This window comes from Camelus dromedarius, chromosome 23, assembly GCF_036321535.1.
Source record: "Camelus dromedarius isolate mCamDro1 chromosome 23, mCamDro1.pat, whole genome shotgun sequence".
NCBI classification, from domain to species: Eukaryota; Metazoa; Chordata; class Mammalia; order Artiodactyla; family Camelidae; genus Camelus; species Camelus dromedarius.
In genome coordinates this window covers 16,762,942-16,789,770 of record NC_087458.1, presented here as the reverse complement: position 1 = coordinate 16,789,770, position 26,829 = coordinate 16,762,942, and the positions used below count along the sequence as shown (strand labels likewise).

The 26,829-nt window shown below is 39.2% G+C and overlaps 1 protein-coding gene across 3 annotated transcripts in view; it reads left to right on the top strand.

Annotated features, from left to right (window-relative positions):
- NME7 (NME/NM23 family member 7) overlaps positions 1–26,829 on the top strand; it is a 171,904-nt gene that overhangs the window by 142,899 nt on the left and 2,176 nt on the right. For 2 of the 3 annotated variants that reach the window (XM_010984471.3, XM_010984474.3), the window contains exon 12: positions 11,729–11,807. The exons of the other annotated variant lie outside the window; for it this stretch is intronic. In XM_010984471.3, coding sequence (XP_010982773.1) covers positions 11,729–11,807 — 79 coding nt within the window. The remainder of the gene's footprint in view (positions 1–11,728; positions 11,808–26,829) is intronic. 3 annotated transcript variants of the gene reach the window in all.

Genomic DNA, 26,829 nt, shown 5'->3' with positions numbered 1-26,829 from the left:
AAAAGCTGCTAACCCCACTACTGTCCTTTGCCCATTAGACAGCCATGGACGTTTCTGTGTTACTAAGGGAGAAAACAGAACCGAAAGAAGTGGAAGGAAAATACTAGGCCCAGTGTTTTCAAGAACAAATGCATTAAGATTTTGCAGGTTATGTAAAGCTTCTGAAGGAACCTGAAAGGGCTTTAGTCTTCAAATGTCAAATTCCTCCACTACCACATAAATACTAATTTTGTGTAAGCAATTTTCTGTGAAGGAAATGGTAATAGTAGTTATTTCCTGTTCTCCTTTAACCTGAACATTCCTTTACCCACAAAGGTAGCAACTAGACAACTAGACAACTAGACAACATCACAGCAGAGTCACACATTCTTCTCCTGATGCAGGAATAGATGAAATGCAAGCTATTGTAGTTATTTTTTTTTAATTTATGTTGGACAAATGTTTATGTCATATAGTTAGGAACATGATAGTCATGTTTGTGGCTAAGTTCAAAAGTTGGCTATGCTATGAAATTTATTAACTCCTTCACGTCATGCTTATTAATTTTGTATTTTTGTGGTGGCAATATTAACTAGCTTTAGGGTGTACTTACTGTGTGCCAAGCATTGTTCTAAGTGTGTTACATGCATTAATTCACATATCTCTCAGTGAAGTAAATATCATTACCCTGCTTGCAGATGAGTAACTGAAGCACAGAAGGGTTAAGCATCTTTCCCAAAGTCACACAGCTAGAAGGTAGCAGAATGGAGATTGAACCTAGGCATCCTGGGTCCAGAATTAACGCCTTCTAACCTCACCACCTTTATATTATAGTCTTAAATGTAACAAGTATTACTTCTCCAGAATTCACGATAAAATGGTAGGTGGGAGCAGAAAGGCTTGGGGGGAGAATATTTGGCCTCCCTCAATAATTAGACTGATAGGATATTCACTTATGCATCATCCTATTTAATTTATATTTTTATTCATGAACGTGACCCCCCCTCAGTTTTAGGTGAAAAATATAAAATTATTTATTCCTCAAACTCTCATCCAGCAGGCTGCTTACATTGTCTTTGGCTGTACTCTTGGTGAATTCATATGTAATTATGGGTAAGAACATTCATTTTTGCTTAGTTTATACAGAATGCCTATGTAGGTTCCCCCCACATCATTGCAGCTTCCAAATTTCTGTCTCAGAGTGTAGATGCAGGCTAGGAAGTCTGCCTTGGAAAATTATGGCTGATTCTTTGAAAAACCACAGATTTGTTTATTATTTGAGACAAATGTTCAGCATTGAGGGTTTTTTTCTCCCAATAATATTAAATACTGTCTCTCTCCACTTCGTACTTCTCTTTTCTCCCTCTCCAATGAATATTCCGCCCATTCATTGTTACACTCTATGTAACCAACTTGCAAAGAAACTCGGGGCAGCTGCTCCCCTGAGCCTGCCTGCTCTCCTGTTGAGAGTGTACTGTCTATCCCGTAATACATCCCCACTTTACTTTCTTGACCTTCGTATCTCGGCTCTGAATTCTTTCTGCCATGAGGCAAGAACCTAGTCACTGCAACTTCTTGACCATACTCTCCTTTTTCACCACATTTTAGTCCGCATCACTTGTAGTATGCACAGTGTGCCCACAACTGTGCTGGACAACATTTTTGTTTCTAAGGGTTGTAAAAATTCTTTTTTCCTACATAATTGGTTTTTTTTGTTTTTAAATTCAACATATATGATGGCTTCATTTTTGTCGGCAGCACACTCTTGTTTGGTTTTCAGCCTTTTTTTTTTTAACTGCCCCTGTCATTTTATGTACAGAACATAGTCTACTCCATCAGTGATCTCTCATTCCTGCAGGGGTTTGAGTGGGAGCGGGGGTGTTGAATGAGGCTGAGAGAGAAAATCAGTGTATCAGTTCTCAGCAGGCGTGCAGGGTGTTAAAAGATTGTTCCCCATGGAAGCTTCTGATAAGGCTTCTGTCCCTTGCCTCCTCCCTGCTCTCACCCCTCTCCCCACTGTCCTGCCATCACTGACCTATGACGGCAAATGAATCTTGGCATAAGAGAGGAGTTCCAGAGTTAGTGAAAGAGAAGTGTGTGAATTGACCATCTCTTTGGATCCTTCCCCATCACATTCTGTATTATGCTTTTAGTCTTTTGTGTAATGAATGGTAATCTCTCCAATAATAACTACTGGTCCCCTTTGGTATTAACTGTAGAATTACAAATATGTTAATCTGCTGGGTAAATGAATAACACCTGCAGGTTTAAAACAGCAAAAATAATTTCTTGGCTTGGAGTATCAGCGTACATAATTTTCTGTGCAAAGTTCTCCTTTTTGCTTGTTACACATTAACTTTTGGGTTACTGTACAATCACCGTCTGAGAGCTAAAATCTGCTTACTATTCATGGGGCAATGAGAATTGTAAAACATTGTACAGCAGTAGCAGGCAGCATGGTATTGAACCTTTCCATAGGGTGTTGTAATGATACAGTTTGAGTATTGCCTTCAAACTCTTTTAGTAAAGAATTCATTGAATTCATTGTTCTATTGGTTGTATGATGATTTTCTGTAATAGACACCCACACTGACATTGATATATATGCTAGATTTTTTTTTTTAGGATAAAATAACTTTGTTATGTGTCATCTGTGTTAATGGCCTTTGTTGATGATTATATATTGTTGATACTCAATTTATTTATTGGTATTCCAGTTTGTCATCTCAGTTAAGGGATATTATCTGTGGATTCTCTTAGCTCTTCTACCATGGTCAATTTTGGTTCTTCAATAGTTCGGGTTGACGTACATTTATTAAAGATCTATTTGTGTTATTCACTATTCCAAACACTGGGGCAGAGGTAGGGGGAGGTGGATTAAGACATGGTCCCTAAACTCAAAGAATTTAATGTTCTCTAGGAAAGACTACAAGTTTGACATCAGGAATCAAATGCTAGGAGGCTGATCTTCACCTATGGGGATCATGGGGTACCCATTTCCCAACATGGGAGTCAGGTGAGGCTCCTGGAAGATATAACCTCTGTTCCAAGTATTGGAGGATAGGTGAAAACCAAAAAGTAAAAATGGCATTCCAGGAAGGGAAATGGTGGCAAACCACCCGGAGTTTGATATATTAATGAGTTTAAAGTGATATTAGAGAATGGTAGGTGAGCTTGGAAACATAGCTAAGTCAAATAATCGTTTTATGCTGTATTTAGGAACTTGAAATTTATTCATGGACTAAGTGCCTGAGATGGTTTGCAAAATGTTGTGAATATATCATTTTCTTAAAAAAAAAAAAAAAGCATCCAAAGTTTTTTTTAAATCAAATTTTGAAAGTGTTCCATGATCCAAAAATTAAGAATATTTGCATTGAAAGGTTTTAAGTCAATGACCATATTGTTCATTAATTAGAATAAAATAAAGCATCACCATATCCATATTTCACATCGTAAGCAATTTGAGGTACAGAACTATGTCAGTTCAAAGATCAGAGCTGCCAAGAAGACTCCTATATATAGCAGAAACCAAACCATAAATTCACTCATTAAACAAATATTTAATCGAAACATATTCTTGAATCATTTGTCCTGGTACCATGGAAAACTTTCCAGCCTTCTCCAATAAGAGTGTCAGATCTTGATAATGATTCTTTGTAAATGACCGTGACACTGAGAAGATGACAAAAGAGACACTGTCCCTTCTCAGAACTGAGCGTAATGGGGAAGGCAGCCATTAATCAGATAACCCCCAAAGAAATGAACCAGTTGAAAATGTCATCAGTTCCGTGTAGTAAAAGAAAGAACGAGGTGTAACAGGTGAGCCTGGTGTAGAAGGGGCACTAGGGAAGGTTTTCTTGAGGAAATGACATTAGAACTGAAATCTGAAAAAAACCGAGTGTGTCAGCTGGGGAAGAAGGTAAGAGAGACCCCAGACTCTAAAGCTCTGATGCAGGAAAGTGCTTGGGGTGTTTTAGGAAAGGAAATAGGGGCCCATAAAGTGCAGTGGGGAGAACAGCATGAGGTGACTCCGAAGAAATAGAGATTGAGCCATGCGCCTCCTGGGCTATTTCAATATGATAAAAAAAAAAAAAAAAAAAAAAAAAGATCTTTATGCTAAGAACAATGAGAGGCAACTGGTGGGGAAAATGGGCACCGGCATGATCAGGTCTGTGTTTTTTAAGATCTCCCTGGCTGCTGTGTAGGAAATGATCTGAAGAGGGGCAAGTTGGGAAAAAGTTACCAAAAATACACAAGTGTAACAACTGATAATACATTGATACCATGTACTTTATTTAAATGTATGGGTTGTTGTAAATTTGCTTTAGTTTCTCTGTGTGGAAACTGATGAGCTGAACCTGTGGTCCTCTAAACTCAGACTTCCCCACAAGTGAGCTGAGAAATTGATCCTCGGAGACCCAAGAGCAGTACCTTTATTCCTGAAAGGCTTCCTGCTGTGGCTTCATTGTGCTGTACAAGAATTAGCATTTTCTGTATGTGCCGTGAGTGGCAAAAGACTGAGAGTCCCGCTCCAAACCTCCTTTGTGCGCTGACGTTTCATGATTCTACGTTTTGAGAAAATCAGATTCCAATCTAAGCCCCGTGTTTTTTTTACCAATGAGGAGAGTGTGGCCCAAAGAAGGAAAATGTCTTGCCTGAAGATCGCATAGCTCAGTGTACAGCATGTTAGTATCCTAACCAGTAATGCTGGGTTTTTCTAATATGTATACTATCTTTATATTCTTGATAATCAGGCAGTTGGTTATTATGACAATGATCAGGATTGCAGGTGTTTTTTTTTTCTTAATTATAAACAGAAGCATGTTCTGTATTTTTTCGATGACTTGCTGCTCTAAGATAGCAAAGTTCATTTTATGAAAACCTGAAGCTTGAAAACTTCTGAGAATTGACTTCCTAGGAGAACAGACTTCCAATTTTATTCTGACTAAGCTGAAAATATTGCAAGACCAGCATTTCTAAGTCAGTCCAAAGTCTGTAAGCATATAGAAGTGATGAGTAGGAAGAGAAATTAGCTGATCTTTTAATAACTTTTTACTTGATTTGAACTTGCGTTTAAAGGTAAATCAGATGTTTAAAGTTGAATTTGATCACTTTGAGACATCACTGCAGTCTCGCAGCCATAAACCTAATGACGAGACACTGGAAGGCTGAGTCCAGCCGCTGCAAACACTCCTCTGACTTGCTTGCCAGCATTCTATAGCAATAGGAAGATGGCCTTTGTAATTCTTCTGTCTTCCAAATTTCATGTGAATGCATCTAATTGATAGAGCTTAATTTTAACAAGAGTCTTAGCTGTAGGGGAGCTTGGGAAACGTAGTTTTTAGCTCTCCGGCTACCAAACAGGAGGAGGATGAAATGGAAGTTGAGAGACCCAATCTAAGTATCTGCCACAAGGATGTAGCCGGGGGTGTGGTGTACAGCTAATGCGCAATAAATGATAGCTACTGTAGGTTTTGCTGCTGTTTGGTATATTAATAGCCAGAGAACAGGTATCAATCACTTAATCTCAATGCGTAATTTACTGTAAGCTTTTATTAACCTTAAGAGGTTGATTTGCTTCTAAGGGGATGCACTAAGGATGAGATTAAATGTAAATTTTCATCTATGTTGTGAACCCATTATTTATAAGATCCCCTTTTCTCCCTGTCAAGATGGTAGTAAATGATGAAGCAAATTTCTATGTATTGTCTGATTCAGTTAACACAATAACTGAACTAGAACAATAGGACTCAATTCAGTTCACTGTTTTGTGATGGGATATGCCTTGCAGCATTCAGGTATAAACGGCTGGCTGATCTTGTTAGGTGTCTAGACACAAACTAAATCTTCTTTCCTATAATAAACTGTCAGTGGTACAATCGTTTTGAAATTATTATTTTATAAATAATAGCGCCACACTCTCCTGCTTTCACCACTGTTATCTTCATTTTTCTCCTCTTTTATTTTCTCTACTCATTCCCCTCTATTCCAATAAGCCTTTGGCACCCGGAAACCCTAATAACAAAAACACCTGTGTTTTTCTTTCCATCACTGTTTTAGGATGATAACAAAACCACTAAATAGTAGGTCAGTTACAAAGTCCCCTGGTCTTTCTGACCCAGGGACACCTGTTTTCCAAATGCCCCTCTTCACCTAGAGATTCGTAGATTGTGCTGGTTTTGCTTAAGAAAGAGAAGATCTAATAAGAACTGACTTACAAGAATAGATGAGCACTTTTGCAACTAACTAACTGAACATGCCTAGAAGAGTAGTCAGCTTAGGCATCGGACCTATCTTTTGATGGTCAAGCAAAGGGTAATGTAATGTGCCCTTTCTCCTGCATTTAATTTGTGACATAAATTTCCCTTAAACTATTTTTATTTCATTCTCTATTTTATGTTTTCCAATCAGTTGCATTTAGAAAGAAGGATGCTTATCTTCAGAATCAGTATGAGAAACAAATTTAAATGTTTAGAGTCAATAAAATTGAAAACATCTTTTATTCACTCATGTATTTATTTAAGAAACATTTCTTGAATACATACATAACTACATTTAAGGTCCAGAAAATTTTCTCATTGTATTATTTCTTTGCGTCACATTTTATTTAAGGACTTTAAAAGTCAATTCTTTGCTAATATATATATATGTTATACATATATATATTTTATACACACACACACACACACACCTCTTTAGCTCTATCACTAGGGAATGGCTACATAAGGTACAGATCCTGACCTCTTGGAGCTAACATTCTAAGAAGATGAAACAATTATACATAACATGGCAATTGGCAAAAAGATATTATATATGACTTAATAGATCAAATGCCACTAAATAATGAGTTAATCTAGAATTATGAACATTATGCTTTTTTGTTGTTTTTGTTGATGGCGCTGTTGTTTATTAGACTTTTTTTTAAGAGCAGTTTTAGGTTCACAGCACAATTAGGGGGAAGGTACAGAGATTTCCCGAATACCCTCTCCCCTAACACATGCACTGCCTCCCCTTTATCAATATCCCTGACCAGAGTGGTACATTTGTTAAAACTGATGAACCTACACTGACACATTATTATCACCCCAAATCTGTAGTTTACATTGCAGTTCACAAAAGTCTACACCTTCAGTGGTGTACGTTGTGTGCAGTTGGACAAAGGTATAACGGCACACAGCCACTGCTACAGGGTCATACAAAGTAGTTTCACTGCCTTAAAAATCCTCTGTGATATGTCTATGCATCCTTCCTTCTCCCCAGCCCCTGGCAACCACTGGTCTTTGTACTATCTCCATAGTTCTGCCTTTTCCAGAATGTCATATATTTTGGAGTCATACAGTATGTAGCCTTTTCAGATTGGCTTCTTTTACTTAGTAATAAGCATTTAAGGTTCCTCGTATCTTTTCCTGGCTTGATAGATCATTTCTTTTTAGTATTGAGTAATATTCCATCATCCGGATGTACCAGTTTATTTATCCCTTCACCTCTGAAGGACAGCTTGTTCTCTTCCAAGTTCTGGCAATTATGAATAAAACTGCTACAAACATCTGTGTGCAGGCTTTTGTGTTGACATGTTTTCAACTGTTTTGGGTAACTATCAAAGAGTGTGATTCCTGGATCATGTGGTAAGAGTCTGTTTAGTTTTGTAAGACACTGCCAAACTGTCTCAAGTGGCTGGACCATTTTTCATTCCCACCAGCAATAATGAGCATTCCTGTTGCTCTGTAACCTTGGCAGTGTTTAGTGTTGTCAGTATTTCTGTATTTTGATCCTCATAATTGAGTTTGGTGGTGTCTCATTTTTGTTTTAATTTGCATTTCCCTGATGACATATAACTTGGAATATCCCTTCATATGCTTATTTGCCATCTGTATATCCTCTTTGGTGAAGTATCTATTAAGTTCTTCAGCCCATTTTTTAATTGGGTTATTTGTTTTCTTATTGTTGAGTTTTAAAAGTTCTTTGTATATTTTGGATAACAGACCTTTGTCAGATGTGTCTTTTTACAAATATTTTATCCCAGTATGTGGCTTGTCTTCTCATTCTTTTGACAGTTTCATCTCAGAGCAGAATGTTTTGATATCAGTGAAGTCCAGCTTATCAATTATTCCTTTCATGGATTGTGCCTTTGGTGTTGTTTCTAAAAAGCATCTCCATTCCCATGGTGATCTGGGTTTTCTCTTATGTTATCTTCCAGGAGATTTATGGGGATTTTTTGTTTGTTTGTTTTTGTATTTAGGTCTATGATCCATTTTGAGTTAATTTTTGTGAAGAATCAGGTCTGTGCCTGATTCATTTTTTTGCATGTGGACATCCAGTAGTTCAACACCATTTGTTAAAAAGACTACTTTGCTTCATTGTATTGACTTTGTTCCTTTGTCAAAAAACTGTTGACTGTATTTGCATAGGCCTATTTCTGGGCACATTTTTTTTTCCATTTATCTATTTGTCTATTTCTTTCATATCTTTCAAATAATTGGTCCATTTCATCTAGGTTATCAGATTTGTGGGCACAGAGTATTTCACAATATTCCTTTATTATCTTTTTAATTTCCAAGGTATCTGTAGTGATGCCCCCTCTTTCATTTCTGATATTAAAAACTTTTATTTTCTCTTTTTTTTTTTCTTATTTAGCCTGGTTAGAGGCTTATTAATTTTATTCATCTTTTCTAGGGGCCAGCTTTTGGTTTTGTTGATTTTATCTGTTGATTTCCTGTTTTAAATTTTATTGATTCCTGCTCTAGTTTTTATTATTTCTTTTATTCAGCTTGATTTGAATTTAGTTTTCTCTTTTTTTCTAGTTTTCTAAGGTAGAAGCTTAGATTAACATTATACTCTATTTAAGCCTCCTTGGCAAATGCAAGCTTGAGTATTCACATTCTGAAATTCCTTCTGTCATTATTACCAACAAATGTATATTGAGATCCCTATATTTGAGGTATCCAAATATTTAACAGATAGTCTCGTGTGCATGAAGCTGTATTTTATGCCAGTTCTGTCTTGTTCTTAATTCTTAAAATATATTCCCATAATGTGTATTTCCATATGAATACAAATGAAGATCAGGGAGAGAAGTAGTGGAAGGGCCACGACATTTAGGAAAAGTCTTATATGGAGATGAGACTTGGCTAGACATTAAAAGAACTTAAGAAGAGGTAAGTATTCTACAAAGAGGGAGATTTTGAATAAAGACGTGGAAGGAAGACGTGTACAAGTTCAAAGAAACATCAACAGACACTTCGGCTGGAGTGATAGTGTGTGTAGTAGGATACGGGTATGGGAGACACATTTACATAAGAAAGTAAGTGCCAGAAGATAAACAGTCTTTAAGTTGGGGATTTAGGGCTCAGAACCTCACAAATGGAGTAGTTTCTTTCATAAGGAACACTTCAATGCAGGTTTATAAAATCTGCCTGAAAGCCTTTTTAGGTGGACAGTTTTCTCTCTTCAGTGGCATGACAAGTACCAAACTGGCCTCTCTGATAGCAAAAGATTGTGAAAAATTTGGAACGTTTCTGGAAAGAGCATTCCTCATCCAATATCTCATTTATCAAAGAAAGTGCTGGCTGGTTGCTGGCAACTGTAGGAAAAACAGTGCAAATCATGAAAATGCTTTTAGCAGGAAAAGTGAAAGTTTCCGCAGAATGGCTTCATGTGGCGTTCTCCTGGTAGTAAGCCAGGCCCTCTGTAAGCAGACCACTTTCAGCAGAACTACCTTTATTCCAATAACCTTCCATCTGTGTTGTGGCTTAATCTCAGAAGCACCATCACGAATTCTGTGAGTTGGTTGCTGGACTAAGGAAGCATGATCTACTGATTAAAAATTAAATGGAACCAAGATTTTCTTTATAAGTCAAACTTCTCTACATATCACATCTGAGTGATAAGTTCCTATAATGTCCCAATACTAAAACCCTGGTAACTTAATGGCACAATAATGAGAACCACGTAGTGGATTATGGAAGTTAGCTTCATTACTTAATGGCTGTACCTCAAAGCATCACTGGGCGTTGATAGCAGCATTGAAAATACTGTTGACCTGAAATTACAAATTAAACCTAAGCTTAAGAAATTTTTATTTTTAGCCCATGCCTTTCCACTGTTATCCACACAAAAGATATCGTTTTTAAAAGAAAGTTATAAATAATGGATTGATAAGCTAAGGGTAATAAATGAAGGAAAGAATTTTTTTTTCTATTCAAAGTGCTATATATAGGGATTTTCACTAGTTTTTTTGGAAATGATAAGCATTTTATAGCCAGAGATTTTATGACTAATTTCATTCCACTGAGATGAATACATGTTAGTTTTTCTCATTCAAGTACATGCTATTTCAGCCATGCAACAGCTGTCATGCTGGACTGTGGGGTGTTTTTTCCCAAACATTTTCAGAGATTAGATTCACGTTTCCCCAACTTAAAAATGTTACTTTACATTTAAATCAATAAATCTAGACAAAAACAATGGGAAATAACCTGCGCAAGTAGAGATTGATATTTTAGATTTATTATTTTGAGTATTAATTTTCAAATTAGAAGCAAAGTAGTCTTGTTACCTTGTCATCGAAGGGCTCAAAAAATTCCCCCCACTGCTAATTAAGCTGACAAATAAGCAAAACATTAGCTGAAATTATATAACAACATGGATTAGCAGCCCTTCTCCCAATATTTTATAAATCTAACCGCCGTCAGGACTGATTTGAAGGAGCACATATTCAATGTCAGCTTCAGAGTCCTTAAACCTTTGGTTCATATTTAGCACTAAATTTTAAACCAGATATTAAGTTCCTATATGATCTGAAGGACTTCAGTTTTAGAAGCAAGTAAAAGAGACTACATTAGAATCTTAGATTTTTAGGGCTTGGTTTTATTAAAAAGTTTCATTCTCATTATCTTCTATAATGTAAAGTTTCAACATAATGTCCTTGTTCACTAAAAGAGATTATATTAGAATTCCCAGGGTCAAAGGTTCAGTGAGCTCTTGCCTTGATGCCCAGATCATTTGTTCATGGGATTAAATTCTGTGTTTAATGTAATCACTATGGCTGCCTATTTAATTAACCTTCTCTTTGTTAACTTTTAAGACTTGGGGTACCCAGTCAGCATCTCATGAATCCTGTCTGCTCGGTTTCTTGTATGTGTCAGCAACATAGGGAGCATTGAGAGGATGCAAAGCGGTCATTGTAACTCTTTAAAAAATGTTACCAACACAGATAATTCAGTAAATCGTGGTTCCGACCCAACAATATAAATAAGTGAAGCATTTATTCAGAGTATTTTAGTCACTATGACTCACTGTGGAATCGGGCCATTTATGAATTACTGTTACCAGATCTGACACTCTTGTTGGAGACGGCTGGAAAATTTTCCATGATGCCAAGGCAAATGATTCAAGAAGGTGGTATTTAATTTTACATATAATTGACATTTTTATCCCAAACCCACTCCAATGCAATATTTGCACTTTATGTTAAATGTAACTCTGATATCTTCTTTGCTCAGTGGAATTGGCATTCTCGCATAAATTAAAAGTGCCAAGTTCTGAATAGCTCTCATTGAATGTTGACATCACAGATGTCATTTACAATAGTGAAACAGGCTCAAAATAGCAAAGCATTTCCCCTTTTCACTTGTACTGTAAGATGCTCTGAAACTTTTCAAAAGAAAGAGGGTCCCAAGTGACAGAGTTTTCTCTCTTTCTGCAGTTGGTGTAGAAGTGCTATTTTCTTTTTGATGTTCTGTGTCCGTAGGTGAACCTTTTACCTGCCAGGCCCAGGTTTGGACTTAGGCAGACCCCAGGTGACCATCACAACCCGCGCTGCCCAAAAGGTGAGGCCTGCCTCCATCCTATCCTTTCTTCCCCCTCTCTCCTTCTTCTGCTAAGTGATCAGTGCAATGTTTCCTTTCCTCTCCCTTTGTAATCTTTGATTTATTAGCTTGCCTCAGTTACCTTAGTCTTTTTCAGAGTAGCTAGGTTAGTTTACTCTGTCTGCCATAACGAAGTGCCACAGACTGGGTGGCTTAAACAACAGAAGTCTATTTCCTCACAGTTCTGGAGGCCAGAAGTCTGAGGTCAAGGCATCAGCAGGCTGGGTGTCTTCGAGGCCCTCACTCCCTGGTTTGTAGATGGTCATCTTCTCCCTGTGTCTTCACATGGTCTTCCCTCTGTGTGTAGTTGTGTCCCAGTCTCCTCCTCTTATCAGGACACCAGTCATGTTGGATTAGGAGCCACCCTAACAATCTTAGTTTAATTTAATCACCAGTTTAAAGATCCTTCTCCACACACAGTCACCTTCAGAGGTAATTGGGGTACGTGGGAATGTGGGGGGAACCCAGTTCAGCCCATAACAGTAGCCCAAGATGGATATCATAATACCTGCTGGTCAGAGGCAACATTCAGTTCACATCCCATTGACCTCCTTGGAAGGTTCTGGGGAACCGCTCATTGTCTTGTGGCTACGAGAGGAACCGTGATGGGAGGAAGGCCCCAAGACGTATGCCTTCCACTCAGCCAAGTTCTCATCATGACACCTCTGAAGGGCAACAACATAAGATTTGCTGAGCACCTATTACGTACCAATGCTGTGCTGGGCATTTTACACACATTTATCTGATTGAATCCTTACAACAGTCCTAAAACATAGGAACTGCCAGTATTCTCATTGGTGAGCCAAGGAAACCAGGGTTTGGAGGAGATAGTAAATGATTTGCTCAAGATCTCACAGCAAGTAAAGAAAAATGCTGAGATTCAAACCCAGAGCTACATCTGACGCCAGCACTGATGATTTTTCCATAGCACCTGTTCGCTTCTCTGTAGAAAACAAGTGTGTTGATTGATCACTTTTTATCAGTAATCCCCAAATTACCCTACCTGCAGATCTAATTTTTCACTTTGTGTTCCTCTTGGCCAAGTCAAGACCAGATTAGTAAACTTTTTTCAGAAAAAAAAAAAATATATGTATATATATGTTTTATTTCTTTCTTTACTAACTCTAGGTAGAACTCTGTATCCTTAGAATATTCACTGCAATGACTCCCAGAAAAGAAATTAATATATTCTTTTTAATCATTTCAAAGTATTTTGATTATCTATTGCTGTGTCATAAACTACCCCAAAAGTTAATGACTTTAAAAAAAAAAGTTACTTTCTCTGTCACAATTCTGTGGTTTACTGGGTTCATTTGGATGGTTTATTTGTTCCAGTTGATGCTCGCTTGGGCTGCAGTCACCTAGGGCTTCAACTGGGCTAGAATGTTCAAGATCACATGTTCACATGTCTGACGTTTTGGTCAAGGAGAAATACAAGAGGGCTTAACTCAGACAGCTGAGCATCACTTTTCTCCATGTCGGTCCCAAACTGCTTCTTCCTCAAATGGTCACCATTACAGCAGAGAGATCATAATGTGGCTACTTAGGACTCCCAAAAGCAGAAGCTGCCAGGACTTCTTAAGGCTTAGGTTAAGTACTGGCATAATATCCCTTTCACTGCATTGTCTTGGTTAAAGTGAATCCCAGGCCAGCCCATATTCAGTATAGCGGGGAATACCCAAAGCCACGAATACTGAATGATGTGACTTTAAAAGGCTATTCCTTAGAGACTAGCTGCCACCCCATGTTTGCTGAAGAAGAGAAATGGGATAAAATGACATTAGCTGCATATTACATACTAAGTCATTTATCAATATAGAACTAAATGGGGGAATAGTTTTGAAACACTTTTCCCCTTCCTTCGAAAACAAGGAGTGTTTTGGGGGTAATAATGTTTAAGTAATATCCGTGAAAAGAACTTACACAAATGCAGCTTATTTAATCTTTGTTGGAAACAAGGTCCCCTGGAGACAAATCAGACATTTTCCCTAGATCACTGCTGTGATGAGAACCTGCAAATCCTTGAGCATCAATTAAGGAACATAGTAAGACATCAGTTTCACTAGTACCAGACTTGCTCTCTCTAAGCTACAATTGACATGGCTTTGTGCAGTGACCAAAATGGGAGTGGTTTTTGTGGCTCCTTCTTTGAGTCAGGCCATTTTCTTGAAAGAAGAAAAGGAAGGAAAGAAAGGAGGAATGGAGGGAGGGAATAAGAGAAGAAGCCACATGAAAAGACAAAACAAAACAAAATAAAGAACTGTACACAATTCACCAGTAACAGGGTGAATTTGTATTCTATTTGGGTTCAATTAATATAATCTTTAGCATTTGTTAAGTAGCAAGAACTGTTACCTGATATAAATGTACATTATATCATTTACTCAAGTATAATCAGTAATCCTTTCTCTAAAGAATTAGCTTTCATGGGTCTTAAAATTATCTTTAATTTTAAGATTTTTGATAAGAAATATGCAGGCATCCCACATGACAGATATAGCTTGTGACAAAATGTCTTTTGTTTATGATCGGTGTGATTTTGCTATTTGTGAGTATACTCATGGAAAATGTTATGTGTTGCCAGCTAAAGATATATGTGTGAGACATAGAATGATTTAGATGAGGGTCAACAAACCATGGCCCACTAGCCAAATCTGGCCCACTGCCTGGTTTTTTAAATAAAGTTTTATTAGAACACAGCCACACCTTGTTTATTTACATAATGTCTATGACTGCTCTCTAACTACATCACCAGGATTGAGTAGTTGGGACAGAGATTGTATGGCACACAAAACTTAAAATATTTACTACTCTGTCCCTTAATAGGAAAAAGTTTGGTGACCCCTGATGGAGATGATGAGTCTGGCCTTTTTTGGTTTTTTTAAGTTGCACAAGAGTTTCTCTTTGTTTATTTTCTGTTTACTGGTTGGTTGATGGCTTAGAGATTCTAAGGTCAAAAAGTGTAAAAGTGGTATGGGAGGAAGAGGGCCCAGGGAGAGCATTTGGGCAGAAGGAATTGCATGGCTAGAGACCCAGAAATATGACAGAAGACGGAGTATTCAGGTAGTTATTTGAAATGAGAGTGGCTAGAGTTTAAAATCTAAGGAAACGGGTGGTTACGGTAGAACTTGTAGAAGTAGTTATGGTAGAATTTGGAGCAGTCGACTAGATCCAGATTGTGATGGGTTGTGTTTTGTTTTTTAAATAAGGAGCGATGTAAGAATCCTCGAGTGGCAGGATAAAGAATGGATTGGAGGAAGATCAAAAGTACAATAGTTCTAAAACTGGATTCTAATTGAACTTTGTCATATGCATCTCTAGTTTTACATGTTCAAAATAGATCTCTGTGAACTAGAAATGTTAGCATCAGTGTTTTCTGCTATTATTCATCTTTAGGAAATGGAAAGTGCTTTAAAAAGAGAAAGCAATATAATTGAGGGACCACACACAGTTCTTTCAAGTCTCTTGCAGTTCTTCATTTCTGTGATTCTGACTTTCCAAACTAGTCAATTAATTTTGAGTTGACCTAACCATAATAGCCAGTATCCTAAAATTTCCCTCAAATTTACTATTGTTAGGATTGATTCAAAGAGCAGTCATGATCAAAAAGTGCTTGGAAAGGGCCTCTGAAAAATCCCCTTAGGAAATACCATAGGCAGTTTGGGAGTGGTTCCCCCCACCCAAGTTGTCCCAAACTTATCCTGCTGAAGGTAGATCATTTCCACTTGAGTTGCGGGGGTCATAGGTCCCAGGCGGTGGGCACGATGCTTGCACTAGAGAAAACCACTGAAGGTGGCACCAAATTGCTCCATTGGTATGATTTCATCTAAAAGGAAGAGGATTAAGTAAGTCAGTGACGATCTCATCCCAGACTCTTTCAGGGTGAGGGTGAGGACTGGCTAAAATGCTCAGGCTAGTGAAGTGTAAGGAAGTTGACAGGAGGGCAGGTGGTTCTGAATCCTCACGTGGGGAAGACTCTCTTTCTGGAAAATGGGTTTGATCCGACTTCACTCTTTTTAAGCAGTAAAGCTGTATGTCTTAGGAACCTTTATTGGAGACGCCCAGACTAGAGATGTGTGTATTTAGCATAAAGGAGACCAGCAATGGAGAGCAGCACACCTGCCCCCAGAACCGCAGCTGAGCTGCTGCTGTTTTGCTTCCCTTAGCAGGTGGTACAAAGCACAACACAAACAGTGCGAACTAGATTGCCAGTGCCCAGATCCTAACTCTGCTTCTTAGCTGGCCGTGGGGCCCAGACTTCAGTTTCCTGAGCTGTCGTGCCAAGACGATAATCACAGATCAGTGAGTATTAAAGGAGATGGAGAATGCAAAGCGTCTAGAACAGGGCTGTTGCCACCACTACTGTTGTGGTTATTCCCGTTATTTATATTCGTTAAGAATTTGACTGCTAGGAATAGAGGTGCCAAAAATAGCCCAATGAGAGGTTATCTTATTGTGAAACATGAAGTAAGGAGGTAGGCTGTGACAGGCTTCAGTTTAGCAGTTGAAGAATTCAGGCCCAAGATCTCTGCAGTTGTCTTGGCCTTTCCCTTGTGATTGCCTCTTAGTTCCAAAGTGGCTGCTCTGTCTCTAGCATCATGTGCTCCTTCCAGGCAGAAAGGACTGAAGGGCAAAGGGCAACAAGATATTACCAACTGAGTGTACCAGCTTGTAAGGCATTTTCCTGTTAAGCCCAACCCAGCAACTTGTGCTTAGATGACATTAGTCAGAAATTAGTCACCTTACTCCCCTCCCCCACCCGTGACGGAGGCTGTGTGCTTTATGCTCCAACAAAATCAAAATCCTCTTTATGAAGGAGAAAGGGAGAACGAGTATCAGGTGGGCACTGGCAGCCCCTGCCACGTTAATTTCAATGTTGTTGTTATTGCCGTCATTACTGTTGTTATCTTAAAACTGTCATCTTTCTCTGCTGTAAAGTTCCCAGAGACAGAATCCATAGAAAGAGAGTCTCTCTCTCTCTTTTAAAACACTTCTTGACTCTGTCAACATCAGTCCTGAAAATAGCACCAGAGGAATATGCCAATAGTAGACTCACCTATATTGCAGTTGGTCGGGTTCTGTTTTAGCCTTTGACATTACCTTTATGTTCTAAGCAGCTGAAGGGAATATGAAACATTAACTCAAGTAAATTACCTAGATTTTTGATGGGACTGAGGCAGAGTTATACAATTCAAAATAAGGCTAGAAATTAAGAACCAAGCTACTCTAAAGGAAATCATTTAATTGCTAAGACTTTAAATAAGTCATTCTTTTATACTATTACAGAAACTTAAAGAACTTTTGGAGTATTTATGGGCCACTGTTATTCTTGTTTGGAAATAAAGTTAATTTATGGTAGAAAAAGCATTTGTCTGAAGCATATCTCTGTAATTCTTTCTTTCTGGAAGCCTATTTACTCTCTTTTTTGAAACAGGAATATAGCCACTTACTTCTTTCCTCGCTGAAATCCTCTCCAGTCTTTACTACTCTAAATTGTTCATTGTATACCAGCCACGGCCTTTGCTGGCCTAGGGACCCAGTCCTTTCTGTTCTGTTCAGGGGTGTCAGTGTTGTTATAATGGCATGATTGGCAGAAGCCAGTGATGGAGATTGTGCAAGAAGCTTCTTTGTAATCTATAGCCATTTTGGAAAAAGAGTGAGTGATAAGGATGTGAAAAAGAAAAGAAATAAAGAATGCATAATACAGACATTTAATTATCAAGTATTTATGGACTGCTGTATATGAAAACCTCTGGTGTATAGAAAAGAAGTAAAAGGGGCGTCCTTTGCCCTGAAGTGTAAAATCCCTTGCCCTGAAAGTGTAAAAGAAAGGACATTTCAAGTGGTGAAGTCCTTCCTCTGCCCCTGGACTTCAGGAAGGGAAGAGTGCCTGGGGCCCAAAGCACGTTGGTTTTGGGGGGTCTGTCATGTTGGGCTTTAGGAAAGCCAAGTCAAGAAAGTTTGATGAAATGCAGTGAGAAACAAGGAGTTTGATGAAATGCAGTAGGAAACAAGGAGCCAGCGGAGGTTTTGAGCTGGGGCCAGTTAGTGTTCAGGGAAGGTGTGTAAGGTACAGAGACTGCTTTAGGCAATGACGGTGGTGGCTGGAGCACAGGTTGGAATGGCAGCCTCCCCGTCTTCATAGCGTTGGCTGGAGACTCATCTCTTTCTCCTCTGCAGCTGTCTCCCAGGCAGCTGCCTACCCACTGGGAGCACTGGCCACCTTGGCTCAGGGCCACTGTTTCAGTTCACCTTTCCCAGGGACTGTGCAACAGCCCTGTAAATTCATAACAGGAAGCTAGAAATTTCACTTTAATATATTTGGCCCAGACTAACTTTTTTGGTAGTAACAACAAGTAATGTTCATAGAAAAATATGGCACTTGGCTTTTATAATATTGTTATCAAAGATTAAAAACATTCTGAGGGGTGGGGTGGGTGGCGGTAGGGTTAGCTCAGTGGTAGAGCACTTGTTTAACATGCACAAGGTCCTGAGTTCAATCCCCAGCACTGCCATTAAAAATAAATAAACCGAATTACCTCCCCCAACCCAGGAAAAAAAAAAAGATTAAAAAAATTCCTTTAACATCTCCAACTTGCCCTTCAAAAGATTTTATCAACATAAGACTCTAGCCATTTCTACCCTTTAAATCTTTGAGTATAAGGAAGTCTTTTTTCTCTTAAATCTTAAATTATCTCAACATTTGCCCTCTCAAATGCTTTCTGGAGTTAGTGGAAAAGTCCATCCCAACTGTTCCCCTCATTTTCTGGTTATAAATTCTGATTATGTGTGCTGTCTGCTTTGATCTGATTTAAGAGACTTTTAAACTTTTCCAATATGTCTTTGTAAAAGTGAAGTCCTATCTTCTAAATAGCTTTAGTTGTTCTTTTCTTATATGATTAATTTCCTTTTGGAGCTTGTCTAACTGAAATGTGTGTGAAGTAAAGCATCAAGAACTTCCCAAGCAGTAAATATGTCTGCCTGTCTTTCTTTCTTTTCTTTCTTTTCTTCCTGCCTACCTACCTTTTCTCTCTTTTCTCTCTTTCTCTTTCTTTCTCTTTCTTTGTTAATTCCTTGAGTTTAATTTTCAGTATCCTTTTATGGGGTCAGTCTCCAGTGATGGCCTCCTGGACAGCATTGCTTCTTGGGCCCAAGTCTTTAGGGGACCATCAGGGCACACTATGCAGTCCCTTTCCTGAGTCGCTGTTTATTGTTAGAGAACTCACTCAGTGAGGCTGCTTTGATTTCTTTCTCGTGAATACCCAAGATGACCCTGTTGAACTTCGCTGTCTCCTTTTTAGCCCACATTCCCCATTTCATTGTGTGAGGCCTTACCCATCTGTTTCTAAGAACATCACAAGTATCTGTGGCGCTATTTGAAAGTACACGTGTCTAGGACTTTCCCAAGACCTAATGAATCAGACTCTCCAGGAATGGGGTCCAAGTATCCATTTGTTTTTTAAAGTTCAATCTGCTATCCAGCCAGATTGAAAATCACTCATCTCAAGAATTGATCATATTTACATTTTCTTTTCTTATTTTAAGGCATTTAAAAAAATATTAAGGACAGAGTATGTTCCCTATCAAAAACTTTTCTTCTATAGGGGGCCAGCAAAGGTGAATTTCTAACATGAAGTGTCAGATTCATCTGAGTTTTCTCCTCTGCTTGCCGATGGTTCAGGCGAGCCCTGCAGCCTCACTGTAACTGACTTGTAGCAGAGCCCATCCTGAGCTGCTTTAGGAGAATGTATGATTTATACAAGGTGCTGCGACTTTGTCCATCCACCCATAAACCTACATACACATTCATCCCAATGAATGGATTTTACTAGCCTCAGTTCTTAGATTAGCAATAGTCTGAGTTTACATGATTGGCCTAAGAACACGAGGAAATCGTGGCTAGAGTGAAACTTAGTTCTGCCAAGTCCAAGTTCCACACTCACTACACTGTGCTATCCTTTCTACTGATTAACACTTGTACTGTTTTGAAATAATTTCAGCCTTATAAAAAAATAGAAAAAAAAAATAAGACCAAGAACGTCTCTAAACCTTTTACCCACATTCCCTAAATGTTAATGTTTTACTATGTTACTCAATCGTCCTCTCTTCTCTCCCCTTGTGTATGTTTGTGTATTAATTTACTTATTACACATATTTCTGACAGTAAATTACAAATATGATTCCCTTTTATCTCTCAAAACTTAAGTGTGTTATTTCCTAAAACACAGGTATTCTCTTCCATCACCACAGAACAGTGACTAGAAATCAGGAAATTACAGTACTGCTATCTATGTACAGACGTTTAAATCTTGCCAGTTTCATTCACAAATGTATTTTGTAGCAAAACAAACAAGCAGAACGTTTCTGGTCTAGGATCCATGCAAGGATTACATGCTGTATTTGGTTCTCACTCTTTACTGTCTTTGTCTGCAAAGGTTCTCAGTCTGCCTCTGTCATTCATGACGTGGTTCATTATGCGACTCTCCTCTGATAAGCCGGAAGTGCCCTGGCGGTTTTGGTTCTCACCGTAGGGCATGACGGTATTGCTCAGAAACCCGGGGCTTCGCTGACATACAGCAGGACAGGCCACAGCATTGTGAGAATCTTGGAGACCCAATAATAATGATATTTATGATGTGGTATTTACTCTCTGCTGGGTGCTCTTTTATATATATAAACTTTTTTTTAGTGAGTTATAGTCATTTTACAATGTTGTGTCAAATTCCAGTGTAGAGCACAATTTTTCAGTTATACATGAACATATGTATATTCATAGTCACATTTTTTTTCTGCTGTGAGCTACCACAAGATCTTGTATATATTTCCCTGTGCTAAACAGTATAATCTTGTTTATCTAATCTGCATATGCTGGTCAGTATCTACAAATTTTGAACTCCCAGTCTGTCCCTTCCCACCCCCCACCCCCTTGGCAACTACAAGTTTGTATTCTATGTCTATGAATTGTATTTTGTATTCATGTTCATTCATTTTTTTTTCTGCTTTGTATTTATGTTCATTCATTTTTTTTTTTTTTTAGATTCCACATATGAGCGATCTCATATGGTATTTTTCTTTCTCTTTCTGGCTTACTTCACTTAGAATGACATTCTCCAGGGACATCCATGTTGCTGCAAAAGGAGTTATGTTGTCATTTTTATGGCTGAATAGTATTCCATTGTATAAATATACCACATCTTCTTTATCCAGTCATCCGTTGATGGACATTTAGGCTGTTTCCATGTCTTGGCTATTGTAAATAGTGCTGCTATGAACATTGGGGTGCAGGTGTCATCCTGAAGTAGGGTTCCTTCTGGATATATGCCCAGGAGCGGGATTCTTGGGTCATACGATAAGTCTATTCCTAGTCTTTTGAGGAATCTCCATACTGTTTTCCACAGTGGCTTCACCAAACTGCATTCCCACCAGCAGTGTAGGATGGTTCCCCTTTCTCCACAGCCTCTCCAGCATTTGTCATTTGTGGATTTTTGAATGATGGCCATTCTGACTGGTGTGAGGTGATACCTCATTGTAGTTTTGATTTGCATTTCTCTGATAATTAGTGATATTGAGCATTTTTTCATGTGCATATTGATCATTTGTATTTCTTCCTTGGAGAATTGCTTGTTTAGGTCTTCTGCCCATTTTTGGATTGGGTTATTTGTTTTTTTCTTATTAAATTGTGTGAGCTGCTTATATATTCTGGAGATCAAGCCTTTGTTGGTTTCATTTGCAAAAATTTTCTCCCATTCCGTAGGTTGTCTTTTTGTTTTACTTCTGGTTTCCTTTGCTGTGCAGAAGCTTGTAAGTTTCATTAGGTCCCATTTGTTTATTCTTGCTTTTATTTCTATTGCTTGGGTAGACTGTTCTGTGAGAACATTTTTGAGATGTACGCCAGATAATGTTTTGCCTATATTCTCTTCTAGGAGGTTTACATTTAATTCTTTGATCCATTTTTTTTTTTAGTTTATTTTTGTGTATGGTGTAAGGGAGAGTTCTCGCTTCACTGATTTACATGTTGCTGTCCAGTTTTCCCAACACCGTTTGCTGAAGAGACTGTCTTTATTCCATTGCATATTCTTGCCTCCTTTGTTGAAGATTAGTTGACCAAAAGCTTGTGGGTTCATTTCTGGACTCTCTGTTCTGTTCCACTGGTCCGTATGTCTGGGCACTCTTTTAAACGCCCTTCATATGTTGACTCACTTAGTCTTGCCAACAACCTTACGTGTTAGGTCTTACTATGTTATAGATGGTGGAATATGAGAAACAAAAGTTAAGGGACTTACTCAATGTCATCCAGCCAGGAAATGGCAAGGCCAGGAGTAAGATCCCCAACAGCCGGGCTCCATCCCTAGTGTGAGCTCGTGACCAGTGTCAGCAGCACTAGAGTCCTGTGTCCAAGAAAGCTGTTACCACTAAAAACCGCGGGCTCATCAAATGAAAAATGAGACTAATGTGTCTCCTTCCGTTGTCAGGATTGCACAGCATAATCTATTAAAGCATTTAATATGTAACAAGGACTCCATTCTTTAAGAGTAAGTAAAATTTTAAATGTAAATACTGAAAAATCATCCTTGACTCACACTGATATGGTAACTCTGAGAGAGTACTTTCCTAATCATCGAGGGTGGGGAGAAGGGAACAGAAGCAACAAACATCTCTTCATATTTTTAGATTTTTTGAGGGGCTGAGGAGGGACTAGCTACAACCAAAACCACCTTCAGGGCAGAAGAGGCAGAAAAGAATGAGTCACAAAACACAATTTTAGAATGAATTTCTGAAAGGACTCCTGTGTCTTTAGCTAATATTAGGGAAAAAAAAGTATATATTTCCCATAAAGAGAAAGGTCAGCATGACTCTATTCCGGGCTGAGGAGTCATTTCCGTCCAACTTTAAAAAGACATTCATTCTCATCCGTGGGTGGCAGTCCGAGGACTCGAGGTTTTTATAAGAGAACTCTGAGAATGCTGGGTTTCCAGAATTACTGGAATAGATAGTCGTGAAATTTTCATTTTGTCTTAAAACATTTCAAATATGGCCTCAGAACCCATGGAGAAGATAAATGTGTGTGAAGGAGATAGCTCTTGTGTCTGAGTTGATTCCATTTTATTACTCTGTAGCCTATAAATAGATTTGAGGGTGTACCTTTGCAATCTAAGGACTTTCTGGGCTCTGTCGCTTGGACAGTAGGCAAGGACAGGCTTTCCCTCTCTCTCTTTTTTTTTAATCACAGCTTCAGTGTTTCCTCTGAGCCCTTCTGTCTGGAGAACCCTTTAGCTACCACCTTTTTTTTTCCTCATAACTGTCCACTTCTGAACTCCGTATTTTGGGAGCTGAAAATAAGCGGTGACTTACCTGCAGAGGGAAGACACCACACCGAGAGAGAGAGGGAACGCAGAAGTTCAGAAAGGATTCAGGCTCCTGAGTGAAGGCCTCCTGGTGGTCTCCTCCCTACCCGCCCCACGGTGTTGGCGGCTAATCCTGGGCCTCTGGGCCAGCTCTCATCGTCCATAGCACGCCTCACCCTCACCTTCCCCAAGCTGCCAGTTCTCACCGGAGATCTGTTCATCACTAATTTTACAAGCAGCCTTTTCAACCACATTTTCCACTCAGCCAGTAGGAAAACCCATGCCAACGGAGCCTGGACATAGAAGCCCATGGCCACAGGCAGAAGTGTTGCAGGATGGGAATGTGGGGTCCCTTGTTCAAAACTCATTATGAATTTCAAGAGAGAGACCATGGAACATTCAACCAGGCATAGGTCCTCCTAAGCACGTGGCCCCGTGCGTCGGCCCAGTTTACCCATCTATGAAGCCACCCCTGCCTGTCAGGGCCCCCAGGGAGTTGAAAATTGTTTCTCTTCTGAACAGGCTGATATATTTAAAATTCGGTATCATATCATTGGAACACTAACAAAATTGTACCTCAGCCAAATTCAGATTGACTAGGTTTTATCTGAATATCTAGCTAGTGTAATGGCACAGGTATGCATGTTCTAATTTGGTGATGGAACTCCACGACAGTAGGATAGATAAATCCTGTAAATGTTCACGCACATCTATACTCTGATTTCAAAGGAGAAAAAAAAAATCCCCAAGTATTTTTGTTACTCAATCAACATTAAGAACCACTGGAAAATAGGTGCCTGCCCTTCACCTCCCAAGTGTTGGATTCAGCTGTCTGTGGTGGAGCTCAGGCATCAGGGCAGTGAGCTACGCCAGAAACTCTGATCCAAAGCCAGAGTTAATAACACGTGCAAGGGGATTTCATGCAAGCTCCATATGCTAGACGTTCCATGGGGAGGGTAGTGGACGCAGGCAAGAATCACGAGTAGTGGGACCCATTTTTGCCATGCAGTGTACTTCGGGCAAAGGTGAGACATTCTCTGGAAGCTTTTCTCGAGTCTACACTTGAAGCAATTGCGTAAAATTTACCTTTGTTTGAATTACATGGTTACAGAACTTGCAGTAATTTATATACAGTCATCAGCAAATGTGGGGTTTCTCTGTGGAAAGTCACAGAGCCAGGGTGGCTTAGGGTTGGAAGATAGAGATTCAAGTTCCAGCCCTGCTAACTTAGCAAGCTCCCCAATTTCTTACATAGGAACATCACAGGACCTCTGAGTCTCAGGATCCTGCTCTTTATTGAGATAAAGGGACCAGCTCCACAGAGCTGTTGCGAGGAAGACGAGGTTTATATATGAAATTAGATTGTACACTGTGAAGTAGCTGATAAATGCAAGCTATGTCTTACTTAAATCTAACAGGGACAGAGCAAGACAGGACAAGTCCTCGAGTTAATCTTGCTGGTAAAGCGTCATTACGCATTGGCATGGCAGTCGTATATTTCAGCTGTTCCTTTGTCTGTGTCCCGTCTAACTTGTCCTAAAAACTCAAGTTAAACAGTAACCCTTTTATGAAATATTTTGTGTTCCCACTGGCAATTAAGTATTTCCACTTACACCTTAGCACACTAGAGTGATTTTATTTGATTACATGGGTTTTCCTCTTTCTGGGCTGTGAGCTTTCTGAGGACCCCATCAGTGAATTATCATGAATGGGATGAGCTCAGTTTGTTAGATTGGCCGGAGGAGGGAAAGGAATTAAGTACAGATGAGAGGAGCTTAGATCATTTAAGACGTTTCGACGTATGAAGGCAAAATTTTCTTAAGAACAGGGATCTTGTCTGCCTGAACCCCTCCATCCCCGAGTTCCTAGTCAGTGCTGGGCACAGAGTAGGTAGCTTGGGAGAAATTTGCAAATGGAAGAAAAGAAGAAAGGCCAGCTCTAGGCAAAGGACTTCTCCTGCCATGTTTTGTATTTGGTGGTATAATTCCAGCATCTCTTGGCCTTACAGCATTCCCTCATCCCAGTGCTGAGTCATCAGCACCTCCACAAGGCCTGATCCTCACCCACTGGTCGTGCTGGAACCCCCTGCTCCTTATCCGAAGGATGGATCCTGCACCCCATTGCTGTAGGACTGTTCCATGCTCCCCCATACTTTGCTAGTTTAGTAACCATAAATCCCTGTAACAAGTTATGGGCATTAAAGAGCCACCTTACAGAGGAAGGAAATATTTGATCCCCGAAGCATTTAAACCAAAGGACCAATCCAATAATGACCACGTCAGGCATTGTGGCTGACTGAATAGGTGGGTTTCAGATCGCCCTCTGCCACCTCTCACCTGGTCTGTATGGGGTCAACACTAGAGGAGGAAAATGAGCATTTCTTTGGAAAAGGTAGCCCGTGACAGACAGCTAGTAGGAGTCCTGATTTTATGAAATCTCAGTTTTTTAAAGGTTTCGTAGTGACCCAAGCTGGGGATAGTATGTCACAGTTTTATTATCATAAGGGCCTTTTCTTAGGATGTGGGAGTCATTGGTGGCTAAGTAAAACAGCAGGATTCTGTGGTCTGTAAGAGTTAGTACCTTCAAGAAATCCTCAGTCTTTCAGAGCAGTCTGATACTGACAGTCTCTGGGAGAAAAATACAGACTTAAAATATGAACCAAAATATCTGCCTTGGTCCCACCCTCTCTTTTTCTCATTGGGGAGCCTGTGGGTGCCAGCTGCAAGCATTAGTTGGGAGAATAATAGGTTTATCTCTATTTCCTGGGCATCTTTCCCAGTGCGGAGCCTAGAAGGCGGCAGATAACATGTCTGGTTAGTGCTAGTTCCTTCTTAAAAAAGAAAAGAGGAGAGGCACATTTCCTCTGCATTTTGAAACCCAGATCACTTGACTCACTTAATTAAAACTATTCCTGAATGCTCCCTGGATCGCTTCCCTTTGTCCTCATAAGGTCCTTGGTCGTGAATTTTCAAAGTAACCTCACTTAGTTTCTCCTCCATGGGCCAAACATCAACTGATACTGAAGTGTTACTAATCCTTTAAGGAGCCAGGAGTTAGAGCTGCCGTTGGACTTTGGAAGATTTTAAAAACTGGACTTTTCTTCTCTGATCACTGATACTGTTTTTAATTTGGAGCTGGAGCCGTTCCCCCCAGTAACAAGCGCAGCTTGAGTGGACAGGGTGTGCTGTTGTTCTAAAACAAGGTTCACATTAGGTTTTGCCCAAACAGGTACAGAATTGAAAATCTTGGCTTCTGTTAACGCTGTATTTTTGGGCAAAGGTTACTAAATTGTAGTTAGCATTTATTACCTTCGTGAGTTTTACCATACCTGAGTACCGCCCGAAATTGCATTTATAATTTTTCTTTAAATCCGTTCACTGTTATACTTGAACACATTTATTTTCCATAATGGAAATTTGCCAGAAATGGGAAACTAGTATTACTTGTCCTTAATTGGAGGTAATAAATACAATGAAAACAAGAGGTATTCCATTCTAGCTGGATAGTATTGCTTGCCAGAACTTATGAACCCAAGGCCTATCTCCCTTTATTTGAAAGCCGAATAACCTGGATTGAAGCCTTACCAGCACCACGTTGAAACTTCCCTTCACAGAATATGATGGATTGGGAAAAAAAAG